Source organism: Stenella coeruleoalba, assembly GCF_951394435.1.
Source record: "Stenella coeruleoalba genome assembly, chromosome: 9".
In the NCBI taxonomy this organism is placed as follows: Eukaryota; Metazoa; Chordata; class Mammalia; order Artiodactyla; family Delphinidae; genus Stenella; species Stenella coeruleoalba.
In genome coordinates this window covers 48783213-48795511 of record NC_137155.1, presented here as the reverse complement: position 1 = coordinate 48795511, position 12299 = coordinate 48783213, and the positions used below count along the sequence as shown (strand labels likewise).

At 36.2% G+C, this 12299-nt stretch overlaps 1 protein-coding gene across 1 annotated transcript in view; it reads left to right on the top strand.

The window, feature by feature from the left end:
* VPS50 (VPS50 subunit of EARP/GARPII complex) overlaps positions 1-8802 on the top strand; it is a 142189-nt gene extending 133387 nt beyond the window's left edge. The window contains exons 26-28 of the mRNA XM_079931759.1: positions 1897-2018; positions 3874-4063; positions 6581-8802. Coding sequence (XP_079787885.1) covers positions 1897-2018; positions 3874-4063; positions 6581-6700 — 432 coding nt within the window. The 3' untranslated portion in view covers positions 6701-8802. The remainder of the gene's footprint in view (positions 1-1896; positions 2019-3873; positions 4064-6580) is intronic.
* Positions 8803-12299: the final 3497 nt, after the last annotated feature.

Below are 12299 nucleotides of genomic sequence, written 5' to 3'. Positions count from 1 at the left end.
TTTTCATTTATGCATCAAGAGATATTTATAAATCACCTGACATATGCCATGTACTGATCTAGGTGCTGGCAATATAGTTGTGAGTTAAGGAACTTACGTGCCATCAAGGAATTTATATGCCAGCGCAGGGACAGCAATAAAGAGATACATTAGGGCTTCCCTGGTGGCGCAGTGGTTGAGAGTCCGCTTGCCAATACAGGGGACATGGGTTCGAGCCCTGGTCCGGGAAGATCCCATATGCCGCGGAGCAGCTAAGCCCATGCGCCACAACTACTGAGCCTGCGCTCTAGAGCCCACATGCCACAACTACTGAAGCCCGTGCGCCTAGAGCCTGTGCTCTGCAACTAGAGAAACCGCTGCAATGAGAAGCCCGCGCACCACAACAAAGAGTAGCCCCCGCTCGCCACAACTAGAGAAAGCCTGTGTGTAGCAAAGAAGGCCCAACGCAGCCAAAAATAAATAAATAAATTTATTTAAAAAAAGAAAAGAAACTTTTATGATAACTTTTGTTCTGTTACTTTTCCAAGTCCAAACCTTTAGGTAAAAGCAGTCTGCAAAAGAATCTGTCCCAAAAGAATCATAAGTAAAATGAAATAGTTTTATTATTCATTTAACAATAAGCATTCTTGAACGTTGGATTTAGCAATGAGTAGAATGGCATTTCATATAGTAAGCCTATAAATTTATCTTTAAAATATTAATGAAAAGTATTGAATTATGACTCTTGAAATCTAAAGCAGAGTTTACTGTAGTGAAGCATAAATACAGTAGCAAATACTGTTTTGCTAGATTCATGAAATGAAAAAGAGGAAGAGCAATTACTTATTTACTTTGATTTTCAAAAGTAAGCTTAGTGGACTGAAGACCTACTTCTTTCTCATAAATGATTAAAAGCAGTTAACTGTCAAAAATCATTAAAAAATTGTGATTTAGGAAGCAGCCAGAGATAACACAACGATCATGTGGTAGCTTGATTGGTGATGATCAGATTTTTTTCCACCTGTGTGTTATTTGAATACATGTCAGTCTTGGTACACATTGTGTAGTTTCTCTATTGAGGAAACTAAAGAAAAATATATCATTTTAAGGCTTGTTAAAATTATTTGAACTGTATTGTCGAGAAAGGATCAACAGCATTTACTTTTGTAAATGAACATATTTAGATGATAATAGTCGAAAGAAATCAGAAATAAATTTACTGAAGGGTGAACCATCTGCTGCTTTCATGTAGCTGTTGAAATTGTCTAAATTAGTTACGTATATTTTTTAGTAGAGTGGTATCACAAAAGGTACTAATAAGTAATAAAAATGTTCAGTTTTTCTATACGTAATGAGATAATGTATATTATGGAGTTTTTTGGTGCTAAAAATTTACAACTATTACATTACTTTTGAATCATTCAGTAAGTAATAATTTATTTACTTTAAAAGAATGTTTAGGAAAGAGAATAATTTATCAGATTGCTCTGTAAGGTGTACAGCTACAAATTACAAATAATTCACTCTGAGGTGAAAGCTCATTCAAACACTTTTTTAAAATATGGGTTTCTTAAAGATATTTTTAAAGATACATTAGTTATTAAGCCTTTTTAATCCATACTGACAGTCATACAAAAATTTGAGATGTAGAAACATTTGAACATTGTTTAATCAGTTAATGACACTTATTTCCTTTGAGATGAAATGTAGTGTACTCTGTATTACAACATGATTTATTCAATTTGATATACTTAAAAAAACGCTTCACACTAAGTCCAAATTATCTTTGGCATTATCTCTCTTTGTTTTACTTGATTTCATTCTGAGCATTTTAAAATCTTTTTTTGCCTCTAAGATGGGAAAGCAATGTAACATTATAATTATATTAACATATGGCCACGATTTTTGTCTTCTTAGGAATTTGAGCAGTTTAACACGAGGTTAAATGAAGTTTCTAAGAGAGTTCGGATACCCTTGCCCGTGTCTAATATACTTTGGGAACATTGTATACGTCTGGCTAATAGAACAATTGTGGAAGGGTAAGTTTTTCATGAAAGCATTATCTGATTCTTCAGTGATAAATCATAATATATGAATAACATTATATGTTATCACTAATGGATGCAGAGAATAGGTAGAGATAGTGATAAATAGTGATAAATAGCAGACAGTCTCATAGTAATTCAGGTTTAACTTTGGAATGTAATTAGAAAAGAGACCTTAAACGCCACTGTTGTCACTTTTTTTTCTTGCTGGTGACTTAGAATCAGCTAGTAGAGGAGTGAGGAATGCAGCATCTAATGGTTATCTGAAAATTAAACTAGTAATAATTATTATTACCTAATACAATTATTACAATGTTGATTATACATAGCATTCATTGAGTGCTATTTGTCATTTATTGAAACAAGCCCTTCACAGGATTCTATCACCAAATCCTAACATAAACTCTCTTTGGTGGTAGTATTCTCGCTGTTTTGTCAACAGAGAAATAACCTAGCCTCAGAAACTCAAGGCTAAAGAGGTTAAGTAACTTGTCCAAGTTCACACAGTTTTTAAATGCAGAGAAGGCTTATGAACTCCTCATTTTCTAATGGTAAAATCAGTCCTCATAACCACTATATCACTGTTAATATCATTATTATATCATTGTAAACTGTATCAATCTTTCATATGTTGAGTTTACAGATCAAAAGTAATTTTCCCACTTAGAGACCATGCTTACTCTGCCTGTAACATCTAGAATACAAATAAGAATCAGTAATACATTTAAAATATCCCTGGAAAGCAAACTGCTATTTCAAAGACCATTCACAGTGATCTAGAATTGCACATCAGTTGAATTTTCACACTATCATTTATCTGATTTCTCATCGTTTCTTATTTGTCATAAAAATGAATGTGTTTGAAAGTGGAAGTGACGGTGACAAGCTGACAACAGCCTTGGCATTTTGTATAATACACCATCCAGTCTGTTAGGGTTAGGGTTGAAACCAGCAGTGCTGTAAATCCCAAAATGGCTCTCGGTCAACAATCATGACTGGATTGTACTGTTAACAAATTTATTTAATGGTAGAAAAGTGAATAACAAATGTAATATTTGTGTATAAAACACTTCTTATTTAAAAAAAAAAAAGCTTGGTCACTTTAAATAATATAAACTAGTTTTCTTGCAGATTTCCTTAGGGGAAGTACCTCATTTCCTAGTGTTGAATTCTCCACATTTTGTATGCTTGAAGGAATGAGACACTGACTTATGAATAATAAAATGTACTGTTAGGGTTAACATATTTATTCTTATTACTAGTCCACCTTAGAACACAGTTTTTTAGTAGTGTGGGGTCTCAGAATAAGTCTATAAAGTGTTTTTTTATGAAAAATATGTATGTACTTTCTTTGCTTATATGCTTACATGTTTCTTAGGTTTGCTGAATGTTTACGGGAGAGTTATTTCATTTGTTTTCTTTGCATTGAGTAGTTAAAATATTGAACAGTTTTATGAAGCTAAGATTACTTGGGAATATTCATAGCTTAGTTTTATAAATAATTCTTGGCAGCCAGATTAACTGGAATACCAGTTAAATACCAGTTTAACATTCTTACAGATGATTATGTTAATTGAGTAGGCAGAACTATGGTCTGTAGAGCAGGAAGAAACCTTAGAAGTTATTTGATCTTTTTGCTTTGCAAATGAGGAAACTGAGGCCCCGATAGGTAAGTTGACTGCTTGGTGACAGGGCTGGAACACAACCCAGTCCTTCTGACTCAAGGCTCATGTGCTCTTTTTTCTCATAGAATCTCACCAAATGTGGATTAGAGAAAAGTTTAAGTACCTAAAGGTTTCTTTTTCTAACCATCCCATCATTTATGTGTTTTAATTCTTGTGTGTCTTAGATATGCCAACGTCAAGAAGTGTAGTAATGAGGGTCGTGCCTTGATGCAATTGGATTTTCAGCAGTTTTTAATGAAACTTGAAAAACTAACAGATATCAGACCAATTCCAGATAAAGAATTTGTGGAAACCTATATTAAAGCTTACTATCTAACTGAGAATGACATGGAACGCTGGATCAAAGAGCATAGGGTGAGAGCTGGGAAACAGTTAATTAAGTTTTTATTCCTTATCCATTGTGCTGTTCTTGTCTAGTATATAATTCAAAATCATATGGGTGAAATAGAAACATTTGCTTTTTTAGCATGAACTACTTATGCCAGTTCTTCACCATATTCACACTGTTTATGCAATGTCCTTTGCCTGATCAAATCCTTTTGAGACTTTGTGAACTGTAGCAGTAATTATCTGGAAAAACAGCCAGAGTCTGAACTTTAGCTGTGTTTATCCTGCAGCTGTGTTGTAGGAGAAGGCTGAAATTGGTTAACATCAGGACAAATTGAATATAGCAACATTGAAATGATTCACAAGCTAAAGTCTGTTATGTAACTTAAACCTTCTTGTAGCCCTGAACAATGAATGGGTGATGACCTGAACACGCTGACATGTAGTAGTGATGATTGGTGTATTAATATTTAAAGAGCTAAATTTAACCTCATCCTACATTAGATTTTACCTTAAGTATAGGTGAGATTATTTTTCTTTTGTGTGAATATATAGGTAAGTAGAGAAAAATACTACTTATAGCAAGTGTTATTGTGGATGCTGAATTTTTTTGACACAGTTCAACTCAACATATATCACCAGAGAATGCTCAATACAGGGAGCTTTTCGGTATAGTTGTTATTATATATCATTTGTCTAGATAGGCAGTATGTGAAGACAGATTTAATGAAAATATGAGAAGTGTTAAAAATTATCACCAAATCTTATTCCATCAATAACTCTAGTGTTCACATTTATTAATACTGTAAACATCATGGGTAAAAGCTAAGTAAATTTTTATTTCATTTGACTGGGTAAGGAAGTAAGGAATTATTTATATTTACTTTATCAGGCTCATCCTTTCTAGTTTCAACACTGTAGATAAATGAAATGAGTTTTAGTCTGGACCATTAGCCTGAACTTCGTGTAAACGTGCCCACTGTAGGGCAGTTTCAGATCTTTGGGAGCAAAGTAGAAATGTACATGTTATTTTCAGTGATTTAATCAATACACCAGAATTGAGAAAAATGTCACCACTTTTTGTCCCATTGACCTCCGTCATTTGAGAACCAAAATGCTAAACCAGATGCAGATGAACTGCTGATGTTGCTAGAATCCATTTAATAAAGTAAGCTGTAAACACTTTGGGGTTGGTACTGAGGAAGGGATTTGGGGTAAAAGGACAAGTAGCTGAAGAGAAAAAGCACAGCTCGTAGAGGTCCATTATTTGATGTAAGAACGATGCCCATTTTAGGGTTTCTTCTTTTAATATAGTGGACTAAAATTTTTAGTAATCGTATTTTGGAAAAGCTTTAACTAACTGATATTTGTAATACGGTGAAATTTTCCCAGCAGCCCGGATTGTCCTGTTTTCAGAGAACTTTCCACAATGTCTAGTGCAGTGCTTGGGTGGTACTTTCTAAATGTTGAGTGATTACTTGAGAGAATTTATGAGGTGTTTACAGGTGCTCTCAGAGATCAGATACACAAACTGAGCAGTTTGCTGAATTTTTAAGATGAACTCTTTCTCATGTTTTGAAATTGCACTGTTTTATTGGTTACCTCCAGTGAAGACATGTTCTTTTCTTATTAGATGCTAGTACACAACTCTTTCCTGAGCTGAACTCTTACTCTTCATCCTCCAGAACCAAATGAAGATATAAAACTTTCTGATGAGCTCCTATTCATGCTCATCCTAACAACTTATCTGAAATTCAGGAACTAAATTGATTTGTACAGCAAAATAATACTTACATAGTTGACCCTTGAACAACATGGATTTGAACGGTACAGGTTCACTTATATGCAAATCTTTTCAATAGTAAATACTATAGTACTACATGATCATCCTCAGTTGGTTGAATCCTCGAATATAGAGGAACCTTGATGAGGAGGGCTAACTATAATTATGTGCAGGTTTTCCACTGCATGGAGGGTCAGCACCCCTCATCCCTGCATTGTTCAAGGGTCAACTGTAGTCTTAATTGTACTTTCTAGCTACCAATTATAATACGAGGGTTTAAAAACCAGTAACTTTTTGTCCTTTGTTACCTTATTCATTTGTTATATCTCAGAAGAGTTGTTCTGTGGTTGGAGATTTTTTTCTTTTACCTAAAATGTTTGCAAAATGTACAGTGCTAGAAACTGCTTACTTAGTGGCATCTTAAAATTTTGAAATGTCGTGTATTTTGATAACCTAATAACAAAGACTGTCATAGAAAGAAGCATAGTGTGTGATCTTAATTGGTATGTCATGTGCCGTATTAAAAACATTCTAGTGTTTCCTGTTTCAAGTGTGTACTATAGGTATCCTTATTCCCCACTATTAACAGCTCTGTAAACAGTGTGTCTTCCATGTCTTGACTACAGTTTCCACTGCTTTACACTGATTTCTAGTGCTCAGTAACTATCCACTGAGACCTGAATATCTGTCTGCCTGTTTTTTGCATTGATCACATACATGTGTTTTAGTGTACTAAATTTGAATCTTCTTTTTTTGAGCAGGAGTATTCGACGAAGCAGCTGACCAATCTGGTAAATGTTTGCCTGGGATCCCATATCAATAAGAAAGCAAGACAAAAACTTCTCTCAGCTATAGATGATATAGACAGACCCAAAAGATAATGAACACAGTCCCTTTTCCTCAATGACATTGATCTTCTCTCAACATACATGACATGAAAGCCAATTTTTCATGCACTCCTGACAACTGTCTTAAGAAAACTTTGTGCATGTTCTTTCCAACTGGAAAGTGGAAAACATTGGAGTTTATGTGGTGTTCTCAAATGATTTTTATATGCTCCGATTGCTTCTCTTCAATTTTTAGTTTCATTTGTTGTATTTCTTTCTTGAAATGATATTGCCTCATCATAACTATTGTTATGTGACTACAGTTATACCTTTTACTGAAGAATGTACTATAAATATATGATTAGAAAGAACAGTGACAATACATTCGTGGGCAGTTTTGGAGAATGAATTTATGTTGGCATTTTTCTACCCTCTGAATTTGGTTCTTAATAAGCATAATATGAGAGTGTTAATGTATAGTAGTATGTCCTAATTATGAGCACTGCATGACAGTTGAAAAGTAATGTAAGCAAAATAGTTGAAAAATCAGTTTGCCGTCTGTGTTTCTAAATGTGAAAGTTGTGTTAGGGTTAATTTGGTTGTGAGAGTGATCATAAATGATGAAATTTAATAAATATTATACTCTAACATGATCAGCCTATGTGAGACTGCATTTTGATATTTTTCCACAGCAGGCAGATTTCATGAAACTATAATGGGATTTTTTTTTAGTGTTTTCTAATTTTAATGGTCTTGTATCCTGAAACCAATGGTGAAAAGTAATTTCATTGGGTAAACCTCTTCAGTGCCTGAGTAGCATGCAGAATGGTGATGGTAGGATTTCCTCCCTCCCTCCCTCCCTTCCTTTTTAAATAATGGGATATTTTTCCCTGTAAGCTTTACCCTCTTCGAATTTAACTTTTCTCTTAGAACAGCAAAACCTGGCTTAGCTGACTCAGGGAAAGAATTGCCAGTTAGTTAGTCAAGCATAAGTACAGGGTCATAGGTTCACCATTCTTAAATATCTGCTTTGTATCACAGATACAATGTGAGTTTAGCCAGTGATAAACTTCGGAACTTAATTAGTCTTTAGTAACTGTGTACTGTTACACTAAACTTTGCTTTGAAGCCAGGGATATTCTACCAACAAATATGACATAAAAATCAATTTCCCTTGCGCTCCTGCCAACTGTCTGATAAGGAATTTTTTGCATGTTCTTTCTGACTGGGGAGAAGCTTGTGTGTTGGTCCAGGATTACTGGCATGACCTGTAACATCAATAGCTCACAATCCTGAAACATCTCATGAGAAACTGGCCTTGTGTACTGTGAGTCTTCGAGAGCTGAGGTGCTGAAGTGAAGGGCAAGGTGTGACATGTGATCAAGCACAGAGGTGACAAGGAGATGATTGCCACTCAGTGTCCATCGGTCGCTGCAGGTACCCATAACCGGCACAAGATAACATGAAACACTTTTTGAGACTATGTCTGTGTGAGGGGTGTTAGTTTGCATCTGTGTGATGAGTTTTTTGTTTTCAGTCTCTCGCTTCCCTGTTCATTTGCTGCCAATTTAATATTGACAATAAATCTCCCTTCTTGTGAAAAGGTATGAATTTGGTGCCATTGTGATCTACTTGTGGAACTAGACTGTGTACTTGTAAGGTAGATCCTGCTGGTAGCTATTATCTATTTGCAGCCACTTGAAGAAAACAAACATGAGATAAGCTTGGTCCTTGTGTTTCAATGCCGTATTCAACTGGGCACATAAAGAGCTTATCAATCTCATTTCTCAGTTGATTAGGAGCTGCTTATTTCTTATTTTTCACATAGATTTCATAGTTGGCTTTCTTTAATTTCTACTTTAGTTCACTCTGGATAGTATGAACAGCAGTTTTCTGCCTGGTAGGGTATTTTCCTGGGTGATAACAGTTGATACAGAGAATTACTTATCTTGTTAGAGACTCAACCGTGCAGTTGGAGAGACCTTTTTGCTTAACCATACTTTGCTTTCCCCATCTTCAAACTAAAAATCTTTCTGATACTTTTTGGAAAAGGTTTTTTGTTTGTGTTTTCATTAAAAGGTAACTTAATAAGTGCAAATAACATCAAAATAATAACAGGATATTTGAATCATTAAATTACCTAATAACAAGAGAGTTACCAGACATTTCTCAAATATATTATGTAATGATATTGAATTATAATCATAACAGTTTATGAAACTAATTTTATTATAAAGTTTTTATTATAAAGTTTTAAATTTTATTATAAAGTTTATGAAAGTTTATGAAACTAATTTTAAGATAAATAGAATTGAAAAGCTTGAGAATATAAATGGAATTATACATGTTCTAAAAACTTTAATGTTATAAAACATTTCTTTTAGTGTCTAAGTGTTCCTGAACTTTGACATTTTGTATGAATGTGTCCTGTAGAATTCAAGATTTTAAGTTGAAATGAGAGCCTGGTAAATTATCCCCTGAGAAAGAATGATGATTTCTACAAATACATTGTTTCGCATTAAGAAATACTAGGGAGATGCATAGCAATTCAAGTGAACTAGTTTGCTTCAGTTTATGAAACCTATAGAGACCTTATAAGTTCACTTTGACTAATAAGCTCATTTGCTCAACTTACTGAAATCGAATTTCTCTTGAAGCCAGGATCGTATGGTATTTTATCATATCTTTAAGCAGAATTTCCTTTGAAATCTTCTATTTAGCTGAGTGCTGAAGTGAAACTTTAAGTTAGATTAAATAGCTTTTTCTTTACCCATTCACTGAAATGTAGTCATAAAAAAAGGCTTGTAATTCAGTTCACTTTGAAAGCATAGTTATCTTTTCAAATGAAAAAATGTGCCTGAAGGTGAAATAAAAGTTGTGCTTAGAGAAAAAGAAGTGGTCCAGGGGAGAAATATTTCTAATTTATATTTACTCTTTGGAGTAATTTTAATACAGACTTAGTGGTTAACAAAATGATATTTAACTCTGGACAATGATTAATGACAAGAGAATTATTAATACTCTGGTGTATTCTTTGTAAATGTTAAAACCAGTGCAGCTTTTTACAGATTTTTTTTTATTGTGTTGAAACATTTCTTATCATCTACAGATTTTTAAAGGCCATCAAAAAGTTTAAGCTGCACAGCTCTCCCAAGGACAAAGCTGTGTCAGATTTATACATGAGAATTCTTAACTCATCCAAAATGATGGAGGAAAGAGTAGTTCATTAGTTCTGATGATACTTTTTTTGATCGGCATATCCTTTTGTGAATGTTGCTAAGTGTACCTGCATCATTTTTTTCCAGAGTTGCCATCTGCCTTGCAACTGGGCTCAGGACAGTTTTTACATCACACATAGTGGGTTAAGGAATAGGCTTTCTTGGGGAAACTTACAAGCTTTGGACAGAAAAAAAAAAAGAAGCCTTTGTCCCCTACCCACTTGCCATTGTCCTCATGAGAGGTGAGACAGGGCTAGCAGAGTACAGAGACTGTACTGGGGGAGGATTTTTTATAGCAAATACAGCAGCTTGCCACCTAGTGACCCGGGGCCTGCGGGTGTTGTTCCTTTGTCTGGGAGGAGAGAGCCATTTTCTTTGGAAAGGTGAGTTCCAGTGCTACCCCTTCCTTTAGTCAGCTCATCCCCCAAGCAGCTGAGTGAGCTCCAGGGTCATACCAGTGTCTGCCTGGTGTCAGGTACTGGCAGGGCTCTAGTGGATTGGACAGATAACACCTGCTCTCAAGAAGCTTGAGTCTAGCAGGATAAATGATGTAAGCCAAAAGAAAATTCTGGAGTAGGCATCAGGAAAGACTCCACTGGGGAAGAGGCGTTCACATGGAGACTGAGGATGAGTAGGAGTTGGGTGAGGAGGCTAAGGGAAGAGTGTGCCTGAGGATCAGAAAAGCCCATGTGGTACACAGAAGGGAGCGCGAAAGCGGGGGACACAGAGAAAACTAAGGAGATGCGACAAACTTAGATGTCTCAAGCACCCAAGCAGGAGACACAAATGAATAAAGCAGCAGATGTTATTCAATAACGAGTGACAGGCATTTTGAGACGTGAACAGTTCAGGTCAGGCCGTACCTGCAGGCACTCGAATTATACTTTTAGTCTCTGCATTCAAATGAATGAATCTCCTCCGCTGGCCCATCAGCTAAAGGGAGGAGGGAGTCTGTATACAGGAGGGAAAACCCAGAACATCCATCTGTGTGTTTCCTTGTGCACCTTGACAGCACTTAGCACAGAATCTTACTTTGCTCAAAACTACACGATGGATGGAGTGGTCGAATGGATGAGATGCAAGTGCTTGGGCCCATCAAACTAGAATTCCCTCCTAAACTGTCCTGAACAGCTGGGCAGTTTCTTTGGGGCAGGACTGTCACGAGTTAACTTCTTTACACTCCAGAGGTCCTTGTCCTGGATCAGACACATAATTGATATTTGTTTATTGACTTCTCAGTACTGAGGAAAGGATTAATTACTCAGTGATTGTTGAAGAGAGGTGCCCACTGGCATTGGAAGCTGAAACAATAGCAGTTTAAGAAGGAGCAAATACTTCTATTCCTTAAATTTTTTTTGCACACCTGCAGGCAGCCTGAGATGAAGATTGACTTGTTTTAATAGGCTGCGCCCTAGACCAGTGGTTCTCAGAGTCTGGTTCCCAGACCAGCAGCCTCAAAGGACTGTAGTATAGCTATTACAGACAGACTGCTGAGCGGGCCTTTTTTTTTCTTTTTTCCCCACTTTAGGATAAGAATTGATACTTTTCTACAGAATAAATCTTAGAGCATTGCCTTCCCCATATGAGCCTTTATGAGTGACTAGTGTTTGAACAAGCCACCAAGCATGTGTGTGTCCTTTACTCTGACTTGAGTAGAATCAGAAAGATTCTCCCAGGACAGTTTTAATTGGTGCATAAGTCACAAGCAGTGAGAAAAGTGGAACTGCAGGAATAACTAATATAATGTATTTTACAGAGATTTTGTCTTTGATTCTCTCAGCAGTTCATTGAATCAGACGGAGAAGGACCAGCTGATGATTTGACAAGGGAAGCTTGGCCTGAGCTGGATGTGTGTTGGCGACTGGGCTTCTTTTGAGTTTATATTCTTTCATTCCTGCCTAGTCTCTAGGTACTCCTCTGTGTCAATAATTTTAAATTTCTGTTTATCTAAGATGAGATAATAATAGTACCTACTTCATAGAACTATTGTAAGGATAAAAGAAAATGTGAAATTAAGTTCTTAGAACAGTGCCTAGCATTTAGTTAAGGGTTCAATAAATGGTGGTTATTATATTAACTTTGTTTTGTGGAGATGGTGATCGGGGCCCAGGAGGCTGAAGCTGTCTTCCCAAAGTCACGTTGCAAGGCAGGGAAGCAGCACGTGAACCCAGCGCTCTTTCCATCACAGCTTCTAGTAGAGGTCTGATCTATGTATTGGCCACTGATGGACCTCATCACGTTCCTTCCGAAGCCTGGTCTGCCTGAATTGCCTCCCTTGGTCAGTTCCTTGGCTGTACTTTTGCCTCCTTCCTGAATGGTTGGCTGGCGCACTGCAGAATTCACGCTGGTCCTCACTGGGGCTCCTTCTGCTTTTAGTGCTTCCAGATTTAATAGCAGAGCCTGCTGCAGGTGAGCGATGTGTCTTGACTTGGGGA